Source organism: Neopsephotus bourkii, unplaced genomic scaffold, assembly GCF_033783945.1.
Source record: "Neopsephotus bourkii isolate Nb327-2 ecotype Australia unplaced genomic scaffold, CSIRO-AGI_Nbou_v1 NB_1820, whole genome shotgun sequence".
NCBI classification, from domain to species: domain Eukaryota; kingdom Metazoa; phylum Chordata; class Aves; order Psittaciformes; family Psittacidae; genus Neopsephotus; species Neopsephotus bourkii.
The window spans coordinates 3,756,074-3,781,633 of record NW_026902293.1 but is presented as its reverse complement, the minus strand read 5'-3'; the positions used below and the strand labels follow the sequence as shown (position 1 = coordinate 3,781,633).

The 25,560-nt window shown below is 38.9% G+C and overlaps 1 protein-coding gene across 1 annotated transcript in view; it reads right to left on the bottom strand.

Moving 5' to 3' along the window:
* Nucleotides 1-25,560, bottom strand: part of RAB2A (RAB2A, member RAS oncogene family) — a 45,792-nt gene that overhangs the window by 2,803 nt on the left and 17,429 nt on the right. The window contains exons 5-8 of the mRNA XM_061342890.1: nucleotides 18,260-18,342; nucleotides 16,904-16,996; nucleotides 13,238-13,349; nucleotides 1,226-1,294 (exon numbers count right to left, since the gene is read on the bottom strand). Coding sequence (XP_061198874.1) covers nucleotides 1,226-1,294; nucleotides 13,238-13,349; nucleotides 16,904-16,996; nucleotides 18,260-18,342 — 357 coding nt within the window. The remainder of the gene's footprint in view (nucleotides 1-1,225; nucleotides 1,295-13,237; nucleotides 13,350-16,903; nucleotides 16,997-18,259; nucleotides 18,343-25,560) is intronic.

Below are 25,560 nucleotides of genomic sequence, written 5' to 3'. Positions count from 1 at the left end.
GGAAATGTTGAAGTTTTCATTGCTGAACTGAATTTAAAAAATGTTTCACCAAACCACCACATACACACACATTTTCCAGTCAAAGTTAGTGTCTTTGAAGGATTACTATTCAAATCTTAGCTACAAGTTTCCTAATGCAAATAGTCTGCATGCTACTAAAGTTACTCATTAATTCCTCTCTGAAGTCATAGAGCAACACTTTTAATGGCTTAAGTTTTCTGCTGTTGCAGTATATTAAGCAGGAACAGGTGAAGCTATTTAAGTCCTGCTAACTTCCTCAACTATTCCTTGAACAATTCTGCAAGGTCTATAATGCTTAACAGAAGCTTCGGACTCAGTCCCTGACAGGGAATGGACCTATTCACAGAACAGATACCAAGCAGAGAGTGGGGGTGCAGATTTTCACACGTGGTTTCACTAAGCACCTCAGCAACAACGTTTGGGGACATGCAGAATAAAGAAAACCAACCTTTGTGCATCAGAAGGACTGAACACTTCATACTGACAAATTTAAACTTTGTGTGGTGTGTTTTTTTATGTGAACCTTAGCAGAGAGCTTGTATGATCCTAACATTTCTATACAATCCCAGTATTTCTACTTACTACTGCTGAATTGGGATTTATGTTTTCTACAGCCATGAACCTTGCTCCTAACTGCTCAAGATTTTCAACAGCATGGTATCAACATTCAAGAAAAACATTAGAGGTCTTTCCAGCCTCTTGCATTAGAGAAGTACACCCTGCTCCACCTCCCCACCCCCACCTCAGACAAGTGAAGAGAGGCCCTGATAATCTGTAATTTCAGTAATGTGCATAGGCAAAACAGCTAATCTTTTATTCCCTACAGAATCCAGCCACCTAAACCAGGAACATTTCAAAAGTCTTTTATGTAACTCTCAAAGCAATCCCTCCTCTACACTGGACAGCTCATGGAGTGCATCTGGCATATCAACATGGTCCCCCATTTACATAGTGGAAAATTATCTTTGAAAACAGATGACACCATATGGAGAAGTGGATGAAAGTGGATTTTCTTCTCTTTTGGGGATTTATATTATTTTGTGATGCTTCATGGATGGATAGGGTCACTTATTTTAATCCATTTTTATCACAATAGCAGATAATTCAGCATCCAAATGAAACAAACAAATGTTTTACTGTCCAGCCTTCTAGTGAACTCTGTACATTTTAAAAAACCAAAAGTGTTCAGAGTACTAAAACTTACCTCATTATTAATGTCAAAAACGCCTTCCTGGATTTTCTCGTAGATCTCCTTTGCAGTGTTAATAAATGCCTAAAACAGAGGGGAAAAAAAACCACAAACACAGTGAATGTGATCTCCTTTGGTGCAAGATGTACTAACTGAAACCCAATCTCATGTGCAGGTGTTCCAGGGAGACTTTTCTTCCTGACCTCAGCAGGAACAGGTATGACAATAGCATCCTAAAACCTACCCCGGGGTAGCAATGGATCACACGCTGTTTAGAAAAACAGTGGCATTTTCATAACATCTGTATTCTACAGTCTGTTGTCCAGTAATTACAGGGAAAAAGTGGTTTTTAAGATATATAAATTACTTTTAAATTATTTATGTCTGACCCTTATGGATAGCTTGTGTGGCAGATGGTTTCCCCTACCCTTAATATCTTTGTAATAGGCCACTCTAGATTAGAATGCTTAGCAACATAAAACCACAGGGTACTTACAATGATGATGTAAGGATGCTGTCTGCTGGATGAAACCTTATGCTATCATTTAATATTCACCTAATTTTCAGAACGTATTCTCTTTAATTAATCTTGCACATGATAGGCAATAGGCATCTTGACAGTAGAAAGGAGAGGCCCTGGGTTTTATCATGATTTCTGAAAAATCTATTGTTTTAATTCAGAGAAAGGACTTTGACATTCAGGTCTGGGAAAGTGAACGATATAAATGTTTTTGGTTAAAGTTTACGATCAATTATTCCATTCTTCATCTCTCATTTAACTTTATAGGTCAAGTAATGCCTAAAATAATGTATAATTTAAGAGGTGATTAACAGCAGCTAATAATTGCAATCAATATCAAGCATATAGTTCTTTTTGTTTTAAAATACCAACACCATGCAACCATACAAGATAGCCTATCTTCTGCACAAGCCCATTACAGCAAATACAGATCTAATTCAAATATAAAAAAGTAAACAGGGTTCATGGAGAGGAACAAATCATACCTTTCCTCATTTCTACACTGGAAGCATTTGACTGCTGAACTTGCCACCAGAGCTTTGTTTCCTAATTAACAGGACTGATATGTTTTCACCTTTAAAGGCCTTACAGCTCCCCAGAGTAATCAATCTACTGCAGCTCAATTACTGCACCAAGCACACACCACAGCCAGTGAAGGAGACCTGAACGACTGCATCAGGAGTGGAAAGATATGAATATGCATAAACTCTAAGTGGGTGATCGAATCATCACAGAGGGTCATGAGAATTTGCAGCAAAATAATGAGAAGAATTAATCATTGCAGATTCACAAGGCACTTAGGAAGCGAGTTCGTTTTTCAAACACGTGTTAGAGTTGAGGAGGAAAAACTGGCTTCTGGCCAACTACGAATTGATTCAAATTCCTCAGAAATTGAAGTTTTCAATGTAAGGAAAAGAATTCAAACTTATCTTGGTTTCTGATAACACACCAATTATTGTAATGGCCTCATACATGGCCCTACTGAAAGGCAGAAGTCAGTAACTTTGGAAATCTACACAGCTGGAATCTGTGAGGATGCTTGCTTGCTTCTGCTTCAGTGGAACATTAAACAGAACTTCAAGTCTTAAAAATGCGTTATGATAACTTCATGTAAACACGCACTTAGCAACTGGCACTTCTAACAATTCTAGACGATGTTGGTTAAGTATGCCCAGGCTCCTGTATATTAATTCTATTAGATCTGTAAGAATTACTTTAGACCAGCAAAACTAGAATTTTACCACGCTCCAAACTAACACAGCCAAGTCTAAAATATCTTCTGGAAGCTACACTCAGGAAGAGATCACTGCAGGAATGCCTCTATCCTCACGAAAAAAAGAAAAAAACTCAGTAAAACACAGTGTGATTACACCACAGTCAACACCCCCTCCCAACACAGTTACTACACGTGTACTGTACAAAGCAAAACAGCAGTAATGCTAACTTCAGTAAAGACTATTTTAATATTAAACACATTGCCTAAGAAACCACTGATCTGAAAAATCCAAATACTCCATTCATCTCAGGCCTACCATTTCAGTTGGCTCAAAAAGACATAATCTGACTACCACACTCCCACCAATGATTCTGGTGCACCACGTATTAGTGTTAAAACAGCACGTACTATTATTCTGTGTGGCAAAACGCCAGGCTGCACTGGGTCACATATAAGTAATTCCTATTTGAAAACAATGGTTTGACAAGAATATAACACATAATAAGTCTACCTCATGTTTTCTTCAGTTGGTAGGGATTCTGAAAAGTTACTAATAATCAACCATGAAAAGAGACATCCCTTGGGGCTTCCATTTGTTTCTTGAATCCAGGTATTTTAAGTTAGCTTATGCTTCAAAGCACAAGTGGACTCAAAATAACCACCTGAGAACTTCACTGAGAACAGCAGTCTACTTGCTTTAAGAATACCATATTAGATTTTGGCACTGCATGCTAGTGTCCCAATTAGCAAGGACAAGAAGGTGAACTCTGTATAATTGATGACTTCTAGAAATCTCTTTTAATACTGCATGTTCTAATTCTTATCTGGAACATACAGTATATACTATAAATTCTCAGTTATTTATGGGCAGTTTATCCTACTTGCAAATTAGCCGTGCCATGGATGCAGAAAGACAGAGCTGTTTCCCCTCAAATCCACTTTGGATTTACTAGACCATGAGCTGCAAGAACACAGCTGTAGCACTTCACATGCCAACTTGGATCCAGGTGCAGTTTAGCCACTTCCACACAATACCTCAACCAGTAAGCCCCCATGGGCTCAGCTGGCTGCCTACCAAGCCTACTGCAGTTGCACTGTGCATTCCTCCAATGCTGCTGTTACTAAAATACCATACGAAGATACTTGAGCACTTCCACCCCAGATCAACTCAGGTCCAGGTTTATTTCACCACCCCAGGAGAGGGAGTACCAGATTCAGTCTGGATTTATATGCAGCCACCTGAAAGATGGCAAGGCCCTAGCACATAGTTATCTCCATAATGCATAAAAAGAAAAGAAAGACTTCTGTAAAACTAGTACGTTACTTCCAACTGTAAACATTCCAGATTTCAGGAAAATTAAAAGAAACAATGTAACTGCAGGGAAAAGTCATAAATTAAAATCCCAAATTACTGATGCTTTTATGTATGATATTACTGAATGTATTTGCACCACAGCATTAAAAATGGTCATATACAAGTTACTCAGTGATTTGTTTTTAATATAACAAGTTTACAAGGTGCATGGCTTCACTAAGGGGAAATCCTGCCTGACCAATTTGGTAGCCTTCTATGATGGGACTACGGAACTGATGGGACAGCAGTAGAGCAGCTGATGTCATCTACCTGGACTTGTGCAAAGCATTCGACAATGTCCCACACGACATCCTTGTCTCTAAATTGGAGAGACATCAATTTGATGAATGCACCACTCAGTGGATAAAGAACTGGCTGGATGGCCACACACAAAGAGTTGTGGTCAATGGCTCAATGTCTGGCTGGAGACCAGTAACAAGTGGTGTCCCTCAGGGATTGGTGTTGGGACCGGTCTTGTTCAACATCTTCGTTGCTGACATGGACAGTGGGATTGAGTGCGCCCTCAGCAAGTTTGCCGATGACACCAAGCTGTGGTTCGGTTGATACGCTGGAGGGAAGGAATGCCATCCAGAGGGACCTTGACATGCTTGTGAGGTGAGCTGATGCCAACCTCATGAAGTTTAACCATGCCAAGTGCAAGGTCCTACATCTGGGTCAGAGTAATCCCAGGCACAGCTACAGGTTGGGCAGAGAAGAGATTCAGAGCAGCCCTGCGGAGAAGGACTTGGGGGTGCTGGTCGATGAGAAAATGAACATGAGCCAGCAGTGTGCGCTTGCAGCCCAGAAAGCCAACCGTATCCTGGGCTGCATCAAAAGGAGTGTGGCCAGCAGCTCGAAGGAGGTGATCCTGCCCCACTACTCTGCTCTCGTGAGACCTCACTTGGAGTGTTGTGTACAGTTCTGGTGTCCTCAACATAAAAAGGACATGGAACTGTTGGAGCAAGTCCACAGAAGGGCCATGAGGATGATCAGGGGACTGGAGCACCTCCCATATGAAGATCGGCTGAGAAAGTTGGGGCTGTTCAGCCTGGAGAAGGCTGCGTGGAGATCTCATAGCAGCCTTCCAGTATCTGAAGGGGGCCTATAGGGATGCTGGGGAGGGACTTTTCATTAGGGACTGTAGTGATAGGACAAGGGGTAATGGGTTAAAACTTAAACAGGGGAAGTTCAGATTGGATATAAGGAGGAAGTGCTTTACTGTGAGGGTTGTGAGGCACTGGAATGGGTTGCCCAGGGAAGTTGTGAATGCTTCATCCCTGGCAATGTTCAAGGCCAGGTTGGATGAAGCCTTGGGTGGCATGGTTTAGTGTGAAGTATCCCTGCCCATGGCAGGGGGGTTGGAACCAGATGATCTTAAGGTCCTTCCCATCCCTAACTATTCTATGAGTCTATACCTAGGTTCTCAAATAACAGTAATACCCTGCTGTGCAAAATTACATTATATACAAGTGGGAAAGTGAGTTTTGTGAGATGTGATCTGGTTGCTGTGTCACACCTGCAACTACTGCAAAGCTAAGGAAGGACATTTCTGAGTCACAACGTACCAGTATAATATCACCTTAGATGATTTGTATAAGGAGTTTCCTAGATTATATACACATGAGAATCAAGAAGTCTCACAATGCTCACTTCAAAAAAAAACCCAAGCAAAAAAAAACCCACTTCAAAAGCAAAACCCCAACTACCAAACAGCACATATGCTGTATTTAACATAAACAAGCCCTAAACCACGGAATGTAGAATCAAATCAACTCCAACATCTATTTTATCACACAAAATAAACATGTGATGTTGGATTACTACACTTGAGACAAAAACAGGAAGAGTGAATTCTGTAACTGCTAAAACCGACACAAGAAGGGAGTAAGTTCTTGATACCTCTGTCTTAGGGAAATTGTATGCAGGAGTACTAATAAGCTAAAGGCACCAGAGTGCAAGTTACAGAACAGCTACCTTTAGTTTTCACTTGGCAGGTGTCAATAATATCACTACTCTTTCTTGGAAACCTAGTGCTGCGGCAGGTATTTGAGGACTTAACTACAAGCAGAGCATAACAGGAAAAACCTGTAAATGAACCCCTGATACTTTTCAAAACTCGGATTTTGTGAGTTCATCTTTCCTTGGAACCTGCAGTAGAGCGGGCTCTGTACTGTCAGCTCGTGGAACACGCTGCCCTCTGGCGGCAATATTCAAGTTAAATTTAGCGCTTAGAAACACAAATCGGGCAGTCATTATTTCTAGAAGCTTTCTTACAATTAAATGAGGAATACTTAGAGGTTAAATATCTTACAGATTTTAAAGCCCGAGCCTCACCTCTGAGATCATCCAACACCTAGGATTTCCTCTGCCATCCTGATCTTTTAGCAGTGAAATATTTACTGCTAAATAATACAGATATTTCAATACAGATTAGTATTAAAAAAATGCATTTGGAAGCAGTAATAATATGGACCACAAATGGATATACCTCTAGAACTTTCACCATCCCAGTGTACAAGAGACGCTGAATGGCCGCTTAGTAGAGTGAGATCCCAAAGCACTGAGCAGCTGTTTTATGCCCAGTAAAACAATAATTTTTACAACTAAATGATCCGTCAAAAAGCAGTCTAGGACACTACAATGGGTACAGAAGGGTTAATTTTCAAGCAGTAGGAAGTTGCTATATAATCAAACTAGACCCAAAAAGCACCCCAACCCATTTGTAGACTTATTTTTTAAAGTGAACAGTCACAAAACAAAATCGACAGCAATTTTATATGTACCCACTGAAGTGCAGTCTTTCTTGACAGCCTTACAGGGAAGATGCACGTTACCAGAGCTCAAAGTATCCTGAAACATCCTGCAGCTGCTGAACTGTTACAAAGGACAGAGCACTTGAGGAAAAAAAGATGATAAACCCAGAACTAAGAATCCGTCTCTCCAGCAGAATCTACACCTCAGGCATGTGGCCATATCATACCTTTCCTGCTCTTCTATAAAGTACGAGACCCTTGATTAACTGAGGCTTTTTATTCTGGTTATACTCCGGGATGCTCTCAAGAACCCTGGCAGAGGCCGTGTTCCTTACTGCACAGATGGGGCATGGTTCAAGTGCTTGCCACAAGGAGGTAAGAGCTGTGAATCTTCACTGAAGCCAGGTGTCCTGTCGGTTCTCTCACCCATAGCTGAACTAACATGAGTTTCACCTCTCTTTTCTCATGGAAGAAACCGGCTGAAGTGCAGTTTCACACAGCTCAAAAGTCACAGAACTCTGATTTTGAGGAACTTGAAGGAACATTGGCTTTGATACAAGTTAAGATAAACCTTTTTTTTTTCCTTAGACTCACGAGCTATCCTGCTATCCTGCTCCCTTGCAAGTTCTAGTCAGATTACATCTTGTGTGTCACTTTACCTTACTACGAAAACTACTAACAATTAGTTGTGTTTAGAGAGAAGGGGGGGGACAACACTGCTTCTAAAAAACAGTTCAAATTTAGCAGTTGTTAAGAATCACATCTTTCCGTGAATTTTTCATTTTTATCCTTCTGAATATTACAGAGTCCATCTTCCTTGCCTTGTCTGTGAATGAGCAGTACTGCTATTGAAGGTACAAGGTTTTTTAATATTCATTATCCATTTAAGCAAAATTATGAAAGAAGTTGCCTGAAGAGAAAATGAAGTTACAGCTGAAACAAAACCATTGAACGACCATCCAGCTACATGTAGCAGAAGTGCTCCATTGCTCAATCAAAACTGTTATTCAGATTCAACCCTAAATAATGAATCCATTATTGCGTTCTATTTATGTGCAGACAACTTGGAATAACACAGACCATACTCTTAAAGATGAAAGCTTGGCATAGGGCTATATAATCCCCTCCATATGGGAAACAACTTACTAAAACCAATTCCCACACCAGGAATCAGTGATACATTAATACAGCCCAACTGAGATCTCCTTCTGAACAGTGATGGCATCTAGCACTTGTTTGACCAGTATCCAAAAATCCATTTTGCTTAAGGTTGATTACATTCACAGTTACTAAAAGTAGCAGTCTGGAGTGCAAGAAGAATGCACAAAGTTATTCCAGTTTCCCAAATACAGGCAGGTATCTTTACTTCCTGAGAACAATGCATGTAAGTGGATTCAAACAAATGGTACTCCAGGGACACAAAGGGAAGTACTGTGTGCCGTAGGAAACTGTATGGTCACCTGAGTGGATTCTGCTCTGCCTCTACAGTTAAGACACTGCTCAAGCAGAAAGCACTTAACAAGCTCTGAACTGCACATTTCAGATAAGACTACAATTAACAGTCATATAATGTTGTTGAACTACCATGAAAAACCAAACGTGATAAAATTGTTAATGCCTCTTGCAAATAAGAGAAAAAACTTCTGTGCAGTTTTAATGCAAGGTCAGAAAGTAACTGATGTTATGATTAAAACAAGTGCAAACATGCCCGGGATTTAGACCTCAGACTTAAACGTACACAAGTGAAAAGCCTGCTGATAGGTACCAATGTTTCCTTAGAAAAAAAACCCCAAACATAAGTGACATTGAATTTTGCAAACAGTACTTCAGAGTGCACATCCCCCATCCACAAGTCAAGAAAGTAGAAGAGATATAACCACCAAGAGTCTAAAACTTAGCACTAGATTTCTTTCATCATTAATTAAAACAAGTCCAATGTTTCAGGTCAAATTTAACTACGCATTCTACTGGGAGAAAGCCAACAGCCATGCTCACAGCGTAGTAAATTACTGAGCACTCCAAAACACAGGTAAGATTTTAAACAGAATTCTAAGGAGAAATGCATTAGTGATGTATCTTAGAAATCACTGAGGAAACAAGCCACAAAAATTCAGTTATGTTTTGATAGCTGGGTATCTTGATGGCTTTATACAAAGGCTAAAAGGAAATCAACAAGAAAAAAACCCCGTTTAAATACGATACTGCTGATGAGACTGGTGTAACTGGCTTTGCACTGCAGTAAAATTATAACCCTGTGCTTAGCCTTCCCCCCAGCAGTCCTCCTATATTCCCAACATATCAGAAACTCCTCTCACCCAATCCCGTTCTGTAACATACATGATGATTTAACTCTGTGGCCACACTGAATTCTTAGCAGCCTCCATAAGCTACTACAAAGGAAGGGCCTGTATTTACTTCCTGCTCCCAACCATCAATTACCTATTGTGCAAACAGGGTATAAACATCCCCTAACAGCCTCACACAAGATAAACAGCTAACAGGATATTCTCTCCTGCTAAACATTTCTATCAAAGACGTAGGTTACAAGACATAATCCTGAAGAACACAATGAACATTTTTAAACTGTCTTAAGATCCAAGCACTGAACAGGTCAATGTACTACTACAGACTGACTAAGGCATTACACAGTGGTGGAAACTGGGTTTAAATAAGGGAAACAGCTTGAATAACTTTAGTGACAGAACATTACTTGTTCATATAAACAAGGGAAGAATCCACTGTTAACTTGCAAACATCTACAACCATTTGTGATGCAAGGTGAGAAAAAGTTGGGTCGGAAACTATGTCAAACTGATCAAACAAAAGTCTAGAGGCTTGTCTTGTCACTCTTGTCAGAGAAACATCCATTTTCAACTAGTGACAAAAAAAATCCATTAGGGAAAAAAGTCTCCTCTGGCCATTTAACTGTTTCTAATACACCACAGGAGACACATGCTGCCAAGTTTCAGCATTACGTCTGCATCCACAAACAAGACTTATGGCTATCTGCTTGTGCTTTACGATGCAGATCTGTTTGTTTACTTAGGTAGTGCCACAAGTCTGTTCTGACATGCTGTGCCTCCTGAATTCCCCAGTGGCAAGCATTCAGGGTACAGGAGCCACGCAGTTACTAGCACTGTTACAGCAGGGCCAGGCATTAAGTCTGGATGTAGAGTACAGTCAGTATTAAGTTAAGAAATGCCTGCTAGACCTTAAACTGGATGCTGCAGAAACACTCCTGTGGTAAGCAGCCTAAGCTTCCCAAGGTAATAGGACAAACTTGATAGGACACAAGGCAATGCCCCTACCAAAGCAGCCTTTCAGAAAATGTGGAATGTTGCTAGATAACCCACTAACTGTGTGGGACTGAGAACAATACAGTAACCTATACAGCAACAATGTCTCAAGAATAATTACAATGGGTAAAAAGCACTCGCTATTGGTTTTTTACACCTATGGGACAGAAGCTGGAGAAATGTTGAAACTTACTGATCCAGTCAAAAGATATGTAAGAATTAATGTATCTTCTATAAACTCAAAGGGCTTGAAAATGTGTGAGCAGAAAAAAAGGACAGCTGTCACCTTGCATTTTTACAAAGCAGAGTAATTTAATTCAGATTACTTCTGAATTATCCCCCCCCCCAAAAATATTACCTCAGACGATTTTTAGAAGCAGCCATCCAAAAAAGATGCGTATACCTCATTTTCCACTCTAAAAACATGTATTAAAGCATTTTTGTTAAAATGACTGCTGTTTCCTGCAGCCATGTATGTTTATGACATACACTGGTTTCATGTACTGAGCTATGTTACAGAGGACTACAGGATTCAAGTGATTTGAGGAAGGGTGTCTGCAAACAATCCAAGATGATTTATTTCTAGACCCGTAACAGTCTAGATTCTTTTGCCATGAGTACTTTTTTTCTCAGATTCAGAAAGCAACATTTGAAAACCAGCTCCATAATGAGATAAAACCCCCCACACATAAGATAATATTTGCAGACACAGGGCCACAGATTTCTTCTGCTTAAAATTTAATTTTAGCTGAATTACTTCAAGTTTTGTTCTGCCTGCTTAGTTTCTACATTCTCAGGCAGTCACAAAATTGCAATTTCCTCCCAGTTCTGAAGTACTGAAGCCTTGTTAGTTTTACCTCTATTTTGCATACTTGTTCTTCTTTCCTCAAATGCTGCCCATTCCACATGATTTGTTTTCTCATTCCCTTCCATCTTTTTGATACTGAATAGTCCAGAACCAGCATTAAAATAACGGTCTCTTCTGTCCAAAAAATTACGTTTTCTACCTACCATGTCTACTATTTCTCCTCACTTATTTTCACTGGCTCAAAGATTAAGATTTTACTCCTTCAGCTGTAACTATTCTAAATCATGCCACCCCTTTTAGTGTTGACTGAGAATACCATTTAAGAAATGCATTTGATTGCCACTAACAATTATATCCTAAAGCTTTTCCATCACAATTAGATAGTACATGTATGCAATAACTCACTTGTATCATCATAAGCAGAGGATCCTATTTGAACTTTTTTGACCAAGAAAGTCATGCTCATTTTCCTCCTGATAATCAGAGTTGCATTAGGTCCTAGACAACTCATTCACTAGCAGGTATTTTTTTGACACAGAGAGGTCCTAATGTTAGTATCAGGTAGTAACAAGCCAGAGTAAAGTCAGTGAAAGTTATTTGTAACTCTTACTACAGCTTAAAAATAAAATATCTAAATATTTCAAAAGTAGAAGGCTTTAGCACTAGAAGAATATCCCATCAGTTACCCACCATTTTACATTTATGACAATTCTAGATACAACTAGGGGTAAATTATGAAATATAACAAACTGACCATTATCATGGTATTACAAAAAAGAGTAGCAAGTGGGGATGTATGAATTGAATATGGGCTGGAAAGACATGTGAAACAATCTTTCTGCTTTACATAGCACTAACCTCTCAGCTGGAGCTCTCTGTCCATCACTGTACTGTGTTTGGCTAGGATGGAGTTAGTTTTCTTTACAGGAGCCTGCCATAGTGCTGTGTTTTGGAACTGTAAGTAAACCAGCATTGATAACACACCAATGTTTTAGCTACCGCTGAGCAGTGCTTACAGATTGTCAAGGTCTTCTGTTTCTTACTCTGCCTTCCCCAGTGATTAGGCTTAGGGTAGGCAAAATCTGGTCGTTGGGGCATCCAGTCAGGACACCTGATCAGAACTGGTGTAAGCGACATTTCATATATGACATGCTCAACAAAAAAAAAAAAAATAATTGTCTTTCCAAAGTAGTTGTTGCTCAGAGACTGTCTGGGAATCAATCTGATGGTGGGAAGCTATGGTTGCCTTTCTATCACTCTTCTCCCACTTCTTTCCTTCATTTATTAAACTCTTCATCTCAACCCTAAGTTTTCACTCACTTCGGCTCTTTTAGTTCTTTCTCCCATCCTGCTGGACATGGGGAATGAGAAAGCAACTGGATAGGCACTTAGTTGCTTGCTGAGGTCAACCCACCACAACCACCCTTCACGAAAGGTGTGAAGTAAATAAAGGTGAGATACGCAAGAACTCACATGTGTCCAGAAATATGAACTATAAATAAAACTTTGAAACACTTAAGTTTTTTAAAGTAGCAAAGACTGCAAAAGTTACTCAAATACACAGACTACAGCAATCAAGACAATGACCTCTTCAGCAACTCTGTAGAGGACAGAAAAAGAAAATGAGTGTGTGAAATGCAGAGGACTCATGCTAGGTAGTGGAAGAGAAAGATCGCAACAGTACAAATACCAAAGCACTGCAATAGATTGCTCTGAAGATCTTGTGAAATATTAGAGATCTTTAGAACAGGTTAGATTGACATCTGCCAAGGATACCAATAGCTTGGCTTGCTTTGGACTAGAAAACCTATTTTAGTCCAGATTTCAGGGCAGATGGAGGTACCCATTTCTCTGACCAAGTATTTTGAACTCCCCTCCCCAAATATATTAATTACTAGAGTCTCAACAACATAATTAGTGCAATCAGGTACAATGTAGACAGTGTCCTTCCCATAATATGAATTAAAAGCATAGTTAATTCAAGTTAAGGAATCCAAAACCCAGAGGTAGTGTATATGTACAAATAAAGTACAATTCAAAGCAACTATTTTACTAAAACAGCAGTGTTTAGCAAAGTTACCTCCTCTACGTTGGAAGCAGTTTTGGCAGATGTCTCCATAAAGATAAGTCCATGCTCTCGTGCAAATGCTTCACCTTCTTCTTTCTTGACTTCTCGTCTGGATTCTAAATCACTAAGGTGGAAAAAAATTGTTATTTGCATGGTCTAACCTGGCCACATAAATATTATTGTTCAGAGACATGCTTATAAGCCAAGAGCACCCATCAGAACTTACACACATATGAATAGCTATTCAAGCCCTTATGTAACGTACAATTAGTGCAAGCCTTGCACTTGCAACATATCAAATAGCCACAGATATCTCACTTGCTTTAGCTATCAATCCTAGCTGACACAGATCTTAAAAATGACTTGATGAAATGGCTTTGAACAGGATGCGTGTATATTTATCTAGCTATTCCCAAATGCTAACCGAAGACATTGTCATTTTAAGTAAATATCACTCTTTCCTAGTATAATGTATCCACACAGGAAAGCTGAACTGATAAAGGAGTTTCATAAATAACTTGTTAATGATGTTATAAATAATTTTCTATTCAGTAACAGAACTTCATAAAGTCAATTTCTGTTATAATAAAAATACTTTAATGGAAACCTAAGGTTTTTTTGAACTATAGTAGCTGTTCTCTCCCAACAAGCTAGCATTTTGGTTTTGAAACTCCAAGCCTGGCCCTTGAACAGCAGAAAAACTTGAAGTTACACAATTTCTTGTTTCCTACTTAGATTAAAGTAAAATAAACCCCTTCTTGGACTGGACAACTAAAGACAAATCTGCTTCTGTAAATCATATAGACATCTAAGTATTTCACTTTTACTGTTTAAAGCTTCTTTAGAAACAAGGAGTACACAGCTTGTCCTTCTTTGTAAATATATTACATCTGGAGCAACAACAATGCTACATTTATATATAAATAATAAATAAAAAAAAATATATATATTAAAGTTTCATTTAAACTGCACATGTAAAAGTATCTTCTCAGGTACATATTTTTAAACTAAACAGCCTGCAAATACAGGGATTTAATTTGCAGCCAGAACACCAGATAGAAGTATCATAACTTGGCTTCAGTGCTGCCATCCTTGTAATTATACATGTATTAAAAATCAGCGATACTCACTGTGGCATCTGTTTTGCAGCAAAGCGGGGTTTAGTTACTTTTACAACTACATGCTAGCTCAGATAAGTTACAGAGTCAAGACAATTCAACACATCATTTAAATGTGGAACATTTGAAGATAAAGATACAAGAAATGTCTTCTCAAAACAATTTTAAAGTTGAAGCTCACTATATGCAAGTGTTCCAAGTATCTCAGCGTCAAGCTTAAGATATCTTAACAAGGCGTGCATTCTCATGTCCCTGAAGTAGCTATCTGGCATTGTATTTTGAACTTGAGAAATGTCTTATTTGCTACTACCATGCTACCTACGCTCAAATATATCTTATTTAAAACCTCGATTCACTGTAGTGTTATCTCCATGGCAAAAGAGAAATAAACAACACTTTCAACTTGAAATAGTGCAGCTGCATCAAAAACTGCAGTGATAGCCCAGTCAAAACTCACTACTGATATCTAAACATATTCTTACGGAGCTTTAACTGCTTCTACTAAGCACAGATGTCTTCCTCCAATAATTCGAAGCATTTGATCTTACTAGGTCAATATAGCTATGTTTTGTTCTGGAAAGAAGATTAAGTACAGTATTTGTCAAGTTTTAACACTAGTTTTTGTAACATTTTCAAAAAAATAGCTATTATAGTTCAGATTAAATTTTAAACACATTTCAAATCCAGCAATAAATCAATACTACAAAAAGTAGAAAGTGCACTTCTGGGACTCATAAGAATGAAATTTATTCCTTTAAAAATATTATGCTAATATATACTTTCTTCCTTCCATCCATCTCTAGTAGTATGCCCTACCATAAGAACTCCTGTAACACACTTTCAGGATAGTGCAATATAATTCAAGGTGTTTTCTTCCTATCCTTCTGTTTAAGGCTTGAAAATAATCACCTTTAAATACTTCTTAAAGAAGTTTTACTTCATGTGCACCTTAATCTGTAACTTAAAACACATGATTTAAGCATATTTATTGTTTGAGTAAATCCTAGTTGTAACCAGGAATTACTGAGCTAGTTGCAAGTAGCATATTGTAACTAAAAAATCATGTAATATAGCTAGTCTGCATCAGCAGAATGCACGATAAAAATTTAGTTTAACAGCTAAGAATAATGAAGAATAGTTACAGATATCAACTGTGTAAGTATGCAAACTCACATAATACTTATCTCAAGTAAACAGTGTACTTTACTGTTTCAGTGCTGTATATTACCCACATAAGCATGAAAGCAGTTGGTCAGGAACATCACAGGCTTACTAAAGCTTCATTTAATGAAAGAAATTACATTTCTATATTAATTTGTGAAGACTGTGCTTAACACATTCCTCAATTTAAAAGAATGCCATTACTAATTTTCCAGATTATGTATACAAATGTGGACATGCTTCACAATTACTTAACGCTTAAGATGTTTTCCAGGGGGAGATACAGAGTGGGGGGCAGAGGAAGGAAAACAGAAGGGAGAAAGGGTGAAGAAGAAAATAAGACGTGAACAAGCCAGAGTAGCAAAACCAGACTCTATCATGAGGCTGTTTCTGAGTAATATCCAAGAAATGATCTGGCTATTCACTAAAATTTAAGGGACCTGCATACCCATCATTATTTTAACTGCCATCTTTACCTTCAAGAATTGCTGGGGCATGGGGACAAGTTAAGGTCCATTAGGTAAAAGCCCATAACTAATGAGTTTTAAAATTACGAGATTATGGTTTTGGTATTTGGAAAAATCCTACATTGTGAAAAAAACCCCAAATAAAATCTAGAAATGATGTTACAATTCACTGGAGAACTAGAAAAAACTACAGATAAACTTATGTATTCACTGATGTGCTTTTATAAAGAACTTCAATGCAGATCAAATTCTCAGCTTCAATAGGGAGCCATTTTAGAACTTTGGACAGTATAGCCAAGAAGACCAACTAAATAGTCGTTTACAAACTGGGCAACACTTCCAAAACTTATAGTTGTGTTTTCATCACCCAGTGTCTAAAGAGCCAGGAAGTGGTTAAAAAGTATTCTCCGCCACCAACCCTAGCTAAAATACATATAAAAAAAAAAAATAATGAAACAGTCTTAGGATTTGAAGTAAATCCTGTAGTATGGGCTGCTTTTCTTTTTTAATGACACTTTCTCTGCTGTGATTCTTAACCAAAATGTAAAGCACTTTATAAAGACCTGAAATTAGGAGTCATATTCTAGTTATAAGGGAGACATACTGGTGCTTGTAAGTGGTGATTTGGGGGGGGGGGGGGAAGAAGAAAAATAATTCCTATATTCCATGACTTCATGCATTCACAGTCAATCCTTTTCAATAAAATTACTTCTAAAAAAGGTACTCAGAACATAAGGTAGCTGATCCACATGTGCTGCACGTTGTATCAGTCTAATTAGAAAAGGAAAGGTTTTAGATTCACCCTAAAATTCTCCAGTGATTGACACTAATTTAAAATTAACATTCTGCCTACAAATAAGAAAACACAAAAGCTGAAATCCAGAAGTCACGAATCTTTACCACTTACAAAATCATAACTGGTTAAATTTTACCTTTTATTTCCAATAAGCATTATAACCATGTTGGAATTGGAATGCTGACGAGCATCTTCTAACCAAGTTGTCAAGTGGTTGAAAGTGTCCCTCCTAAGTATGGAAGGAAATGAAAATTAATAGCAGTATTTCAGGAAATCTCAGGAAATCTCCTCTACTTGAGTAATCAACTCCTTTATTAGTACACATGCTCCAGGATAAAAGCTAGTAATCCCCTTGTGACAGGGAGAATAGGCAAACAAAAAATTAGTAAGCAAGGAGCATTAATGAACTCTGCCTAAAAAGTAATTGAAAACATGTTTGTTACAAAGAGTAAAGAGGATTCTTTTAACTGTAAGAATCTCTAATTTCATATACATATAAAATCTGCTGAACTGAAAAGTTCTGAACAGCTTCAAACAGTACCAATAACAGTACAAATGATTATTCAAATAGTAAAATTTTTCTACTAAAGGCAGAAAATGGTTGAGAATTTCCTGTGAGTTTATAAACTGAATAATGAATTCAGCAACAAAGTCTTTTAAGGTAAGGTACACAAGTGTGGCATATTACAGATCTTACAGAACATGTACACTAAATATTAAAGCACATGCTTGTAAAGCATGTTTAAGATTTCACTTAAAAAGTGTAAAGAGTAAAAAAGAGTAAAACTACTTATGAAGCAAAGATTCGTTTGGCAACGAGACTGAAGATGCACAAAGGGATCCATGCACCCTAATAGGATTTTGGAGCCTGAACATTTTCATAAACCAGGCACAGTACTCAGTTTTGCAGATAAGTTGTACAGAGACTTTATTCACTATATCAGGAAAACCTTTTGCCCCTTCTAAACAGCTACTACCAAAAGAATTAACCCTAAGACCTGTATTTTCTAAACCTCATAAACACAGCAATGGTAAAAGTTTCATGGTAGTTTTATGCAACCAAACTTTGATGTTTTACTGTTTCACTCCTTTGCAGAATGGCACCTCAGTAGAAAGTCTGCTAGAATTAGAGAAAACTCATAGCTCATGGTAATAAAAACACTAGAAAGAAATTAAAGAAATATTTTATGCTCTTTCTTAATACAGGTAATCCAGAGGTTCATGGTCCAATCGTTTATTTAAAATAATTTGTTTCATTCTTCCTGAGACTTAAGGTATACTTTTTCACAACCACTATACAGAGAAAATTGGAAGTATATAGGTTACATAAACTATATCTTGATTTTGAGCACTGAAGGAAAGTTGGCAATAAATTACAAGTACCTACACAAAAAGCCAAACTAAATTAGACATTTAACACTGCAATATACAACAGCACAATTCTACACAGACATGTAATTTCAATCCAGTTATACCTCCTCAGTATTCTCACCTTGTGATGTCATACACTAGTAAAGCCCCTGCTGCCCCTCTGTAGTATGACCTTGTAATGGAGCGGAAGGACTCCTGCCCTGCCTGTGGAAAACAAAGTTTTATTATTTCATATCTCATTTATTTATTCATTTATGTCAAAACCTGCAAACTTAGAATAACAGAATCATACAATTTTACTTGAGAAGACAGGGACAAGGAAGGGTACGGAGGGGAAACCAGGGAGGGAACAAAGTCTCTAACACTGGCAAGAGAAGGCACATAAGAAGATACCGACTAGAACACAGTACTGCTAAAAAAAAAAAAAAAAAAAAACCACAACAAAAAAACCAAAAAACCCCAACAACAACAAAAAAACCCCCCACAACATCGGAACAAGACCTCTAAACCTTTTTTGGCAATCCCTGACAACCCAATTTACTGAATGGCTTCACAATACATGAATCATTATTAGAGCACAGAATGGACTCCTAGCAACTAAGCTCTGAAGACAAATTTGAAAGGAAGCAAATAACCCAGAGCTTCACATTTGAATTCAATAACCCGCTCCCTGGGGCAGCTGTTGACACTGGAATAAATAAAGCCCATTGTAAATAAATGATGAATGACATCTTTACGCCCACCATCTGCTGGTGTAAAGGTTGTTGGAAGGCCAAGGATGCAGATTTTATCCATTATATCATAAACTGCAGCCAGCTTTCAACAGTCCTCAGACGGAATTCTTTCAGTAATCATTTTATTATGAAAAAACAGAAAATGGTTCTGAATTCAATTTTACACAATTGTGCGACACAGTTAATCAATTTCCTCTGTACTTGATAAATAATGCTTGTCAAAACAGCTACAGGATGCAAGAGTTGTCTTCATATGTACTGGTGAAAAACTTCAGAGACCCTACATAAATTAGATAGTTTTCACAGAAAAGTATTCTGTAAGAGACTCAGCACTTAAAAGAACATGTTCAAAAGAACACAGTGCTGGAAAATAAATACTTGTAATTGCAGCCCTTGAGCTCCCCATGCTCACGTTTGTGGGAAGTGCTATCTAGCACCTGACAGTTGTTAGAAGAGATATTTACTTTAGTATTTAATAATAGAAGCTTTAGCATAATTCAAAGACAACACAGAACACAATTAAGAAATACTAATATTAATGCTGAAACAAGTCTGTATGCAGAGCAACAGGAAACTACCCTGATTTAAAGTCATGAAAAGTAAGAACGAAATATTTATCAAACACAAGCTACCTTTCACCCCTACCTACAAAATTAGCGTACAGAGAACCTTCTCACAGTTACTGTACTTTTCTCAATATAAGGTCTGCTTGAATTTAAAGAGAACTTGATATGTGTTGTCACTTAACAGGAACAGTGACACAGCAAGTTGAGATATGCTCAGTCTTCAGAAAACATCCTTATCTTCCAGAATAACCGGTTACTTCAGTTTAAGAGAACACTTTAACTTAGCCATTCCAGTGGAGAAGCTTACAAAAGATATATTTAGTAGTTTTCACATAGTTAGAATACACTAGCATATGTACTTGGCCAACAGTACACAAGTGTGTCTTTATATGAACTATGGTAACAGAATACAGACAGCCTGTTAGAATCATAGAATCAGAGTAGTCTGGGTTGGAAGGGACCTTCAAAAGTCATCTAGTCCAAACCCCTGCAATGAGCACAGACATCTTCAACTCCATCAGGTTGCCCAGAACCACATCCAGCCTGGCCTTGAACGTCTCCAGGGATGGCACATCCACCACCTCTCTGGGCAACCTGTGCCAGTGTTTTTCCACCCTCATTGTAAAGAATGTTTTCCTCACATCCAGGCTGAATCCCCCCCTCTTTTAGTTTAAAACCATCACACCTTGTCCTATCGCAACAGGCCCTGCTAAAAAAACCCTCTATCTTTCTTACAGGCCACTATACACAATATAGAATGCACAAAGTAAAGATCCAAGTTTTTAGCGCCAATACTTGGTTCCCTACCCAGAAGATCCACTAAGCTCTACAACTTCTTGCTGTGATTAGCTTAAGTGCATGGTGGAGGCGTAAGACTTTTCTTCTTAAGTGGACAACAGACAAGTTACTGATACCATTTTATTCCATGTATTACCAAATAAAATCAAACACGATGTGGACTTAGCCTGCCACACTAAGATTGCCTGTTTCACCTTTGTAAATTCCACCCTGACACATGAAACTGTTCTTCTCCCTGTGTAAATTAATCATTGTCAACTAAGACTTCAGAGGTTCTAGCAGATCTCATAAGAATATACAAATTGTGAGGTCTCACAAAAATCACTTAAAGTATGAGAGACTGATCTCAAATCGGACTCCACTGTCCATTGTCTCAAAGATTGGTATGAGAAGCTGAGATGGAATTCCACCAATCCATTACTTTAAACATTGGTATGAGAAGCTGAGATGCAGTTCCACCAATCCATTGTTTCAGAGATGGGTGGCAGGAGTTAAGACTCTAACGTCCATTGCCTTGGGGAAGGGTGTGAGGAGCTGAACTGGGACTCCATTGCCTGAGGGATGAGTGGGAAAGCTCTTTTGTCCATTATCTTGAGGACTGGTGTGAGGAATTGTTGCCCCTTATCCCAAGAATTGCTGCAGACGGTGCAGTTGAAGAGCTAACTGCAAGACCAGTGAAACTGGTCCACCAGGAACATGTAATACTTGACCTTCAGAACAGAGGTACTGCCCCCAGCTCCTTATAAAAGGGGAAAAAGGTAACCGTCAGGGAGTACACCTCCGTAAGGACACTCTCCACCGATGACTACTGCAGATCCTGAGGGACACCCTCCACAAAACATCACCATGAGAACAACTCCATCAGGACACTCTCCACCAATAAGCTCCATGGGTACTTTCAAATGGACAACTCCAGAAGGACACCTCCACAAGGACATCCACCTCCAATGACTACAACGGACTTCTAGGGGACACTCTGCTCTGATACTGACTACAAACCCTGAATAACTCCCACCACTGATGATGACAGATCCCCAGGGCACTGCTGGATCCACAGTGGTGACTCTCTCTCTGCACCCTGAATTCTTGCTTCATTTCCATCCTTTTTCCCCAATCTGTCCTATTGCTATCCCCTTTATTAAAACAATTTCCCTTTTTATAATAATTATTGTCTTTTTGTAATAAAGCGATTAATTATGGTACTTGACCTCGTCTGCGTCTTAATTTCACTCTTGGGATAGTGAACAAAACAGGGTCTGATAGTGGGGTTTTCTCCAATCAGATCCTGACAAAAAGTTAGGTACCTAAATTCTGAAAACACTGTAGCATTTTTAATTGTGTCTCACTTACCCATGATGAAACTTATATATCATTGCTTCCTGAACAGAAGACTTGGGACAGGGTGGAAAACTGTATCTTTGGTGAAGAGTAGATAACAACTTCCATACAGCAATCATAGAACAGTTAGGGATGGAAGAGACCTTAAGATCATCTAGTTCCAAACCCCCTGCCACACAGAATTTGTACTTCATTTACCAATAGACAACACAAACTGAATTCTTTTTCATTCTAAACAGAAGAAAACTGAGTTGCTATAAACAAACTCCATTATTTTTGTATGTATATAATTTACTGGCTATTTTATCAGTACCATTCTGGATGAGATATCTAGAAGGTCAATATAGCACGGTAAGGCACTTAGGATTATACCCCACAGCTTTCTTCTTTTTTTTTTTTCAGTATCACTATTACTTTAAAGCATTTTTCATTTGAAAACTTCTATCTCCCCCCCACCCCCCAACTTATTTCCCTCCCCCAAGAGGGACAAGCTATTTCAAAGAAAAGAAAACACAAAAAGAACATAGGCCATTAGCCACACCTAACTTTAAATACATATATACAAGTTTGTTACAAATGTGCTTTATCAGTCTTGCAAATTAGGACCCTAAATCATCTAGTTCCAACCCCCTTGCCATGGGCAGGGACACCTCACACTAGACCATATCACCCAAGGCTCTGTCCAACCTGGCCTTGAACATTGCCAGGGATGGAGCACTTACCACTTATTTGGGCAACCCCTTCCAGTGCCTCACCACCCTCACAGTAAAGAACTTCTTCCTTGTATCTAACATGAACTTCCCCTGTTTAAGTTTTAACCCATTACCCCTTGTCCTATCACTATAGTCCCTAATGAAGAGTCCCTCCCCAGCATCCCTATAGGCCCCCTTCAGATACTGGAAGGCTGCTATGAGGTCTTCACGCAGCCTTCTCTTCTCCAGGCTGAACAGCCCCAACTTTCTCAGCCTGTCTTCATATGGGAGGTGCTCCAGTCCCCTGATCATCCTCATGGCCCTTCTGTGGACTTGTTCCAACAGTTCCACGTCCTTTTTATGTTGAGGACACCAGAACTGCACACAATACTCCAGGTGAGGTCTCAGGAGAGCAGAGGGGCAGGATCACCTCCTTTGAGCTGCTGGTCATGCTCCTTTTGATGCAGCCCAGGACACAGTTGGCTTTCCAGGCTGTGATCTTTTCTCTGCCCAGCCTGCAGCTGTGCCTAGGGCTGCCCTGACCCAGGTGTTAAACTTCATGAGGTTGGCATCAGCCCACCTCACAAGCGTGTCAAGGTCCCTCTGGATGGCATTCCTTCCCTCCAGCGTATCAACCGAACCTCACAGCTTGGTGTCATCGGCAAACTTGCTGAGGGCGCACTCAATCCCACTGTCCACGTCACCAACAAAGATGCTAAACAGGACCAGGCCCAACATCTACCCCTGAGGGACACCACTTGTCACAAGTCTCCCTTTGGACATTGAGCCACTGACCGCAAACCAGCTTCGATACCAGAGAAAAGCCATTTATCTTAAGTGGAATTAAGACTGTTCTTACCATTTCGTTCACGTTCCTCTAAAATCCAGCATTTCCCCCCTTTCCTCCCTTCCATATTCATAGAATATGATTTTCATAGAATCACAAAATATTTGAGGCAGGAAAGGGCCTCTGGAGGTCCCCTCTTCCAGCACCTGTGGCTCAAGCATGGCCACTCAGAGCCAGCTGCCCAGGTCTGTGTCCAACTGGCTTTTGAAGATCTCTAAAAGCAGACTCCACAACTTCTCTGGGCAACCTATGACAGTGCTCGGTGGGGCAGGGGTGGTGAACAGTAGTGACAGTAGCCACTAAATTAAACAGGTATTTCCCAAGGACATATTTCATTTAGTACAGGCTACACAAGCATTTGTTCCGAGACAATCCCTGGTTATACCCACTTTTAGAATTATGCTGCAGTAGAAGTTGGGAGATGAAAGATCCTTTTGGTAACAGATAAAACTGTGACAGCTGTTTCACATGTAGAAACTCCAGCTCAGACAAGGCTGCCTGCAGGAACCGATAAATGCATACTGAACAGGCCTGAACATGCAGAGAAAAAAAAATGCTGGCTCTGATGTAAGTAGTTGACTAATCATGAAAAAATGTGGGCCTCTGATAAGAAAGAGATGTTTTAAGTGCTAAGTAACATTCCTTTTGGCTGCTTTCTGGACTATAAGCTTTTATCATTCGTATTGTATTGGTTAACAAAACTTTTTGATAGTTAAAACATATAATTACAGTTCTAGGAGTTACAGGAGTCTTCAAAACAATACAAAATCCCTGCTTGAAACTGCATGGACACACATCCCATATGCTCCTCTAAATACACCTCAGTATAGAAACTGAAACACAATTTCAAAACGATGTAAGCAGAACATGAAATATCAATCAGCTTAGGTCAATGACATACACAGAGAGTTAGGGCCCCCACCGAAGTCTGCAGGAACATTTAAACTATGTAACCATGTTACCATTGACATGGTATCTGTGGCACATTTGAGAAACTATGCCAAGTGTAAGTATTCCCATAGGAAATCTCAGTGTCATTCCAAGTGTGTGGTGTAGTCATGTAGGTGTCAGGTGCAAAATGTGCAGACAAGTCTTTGCTACCAAAAAGGGTTCCTTGCAAGTCCCTTAACTACATGTTTTTGAATCCATGAATTAAGGAAAAAATGAGCGAATCAAAAGAAAAGCCACGTCACAGTACAAGAAAATAGCTAATGAAACAGGATCCATAACAGCACATCTCTCTAGAAAACTGTCCATTGATTTTTCTGAATTCTCTATTCTCAATGCTGAAGATTTGCAAAGTTTCCTCAAGGACAAAGTTAACCCGAGTATGCTCCAGCAGGCCTTCAACATCCAAGCTGACCAACAGTTTTCATTAGTAGGAAACTTTCTAGTACACATCTACATGAAAAATGAGAAACTACAATGGACCACAGCCAGTAGCTCTAGCCCTCTTCACTTTTAAAAGGGGCATACATGTGTGGTATGTTCAAACCTGGTGACAGAACATCTCGTTCACATTTAAACTTGTTGACACTTTCCTAAGTTGTACAGGAAACTAAAAAGACATCTGAGAAACGACCAACTCACACAAGTGTCAATGCCTGTGACAACTGCCAGTTGGAAACTACTCCATAAAGTTGATCCCTGGAACAAAATGTTCCAGAAAGAGAGAGGAGCAATTCATACCTTTGAGTATAGTTTTGAATGTTATAAATAAATGAACAGCCTTTTAGTCACATGGCAACTTATTTATACAAATGCATTAACCTTTCTTGCAATCATGTCTCTATTCCAGATGAAAAAGAGTTTTAAGTTGATTTACTGGCATGTACAAAGAATAGGCACAACAGTAATGTAAAAATAATGATAATAAAAAAACCCTAACCCTGCTGCTTTCCAGCAAAGACATTCCTGAACAGGGACAGAACTGGAGACACTTAAGAGAGGAATCTGTAACAAGTAGGTGTCAGAATTTATGTGGAGGATTCAGCCAAGTTACATGTTGCCTCAGAAGAGCCCTGTCACTATACCAATAACTGAAATTTCAAGGCGACTAAAGATCCCCAAGGGTGAAACTACGTATGTCTAAATACAGATCATTTGTACATCTGCTTTTCTTCTGATGTTGTTGAATGCATGCCATTTAGACATCCAAAGCACTCCCATACACATCACAGAAACAAAGCTTTAGCTCTCCATTATCAGAAATGTCCTTATGATTTATTTCGGGTTATAAACATATTTGAAACCTTTAGGTTTTAGCAGCTGCCCTCACTCAAAATGGGAAATCCATGATGAACAAAAGAAAGTGATTCACCCTTCTTCCATCTAAGGCGTTATGCTAAGCAAGAACTTGCTCAATTATTGTAGAAAGCCACAGATAAACTGACAAGGCATCTTTATTTTCTGACAACTACTCAGAAAATAAAATACCAGTAACATAG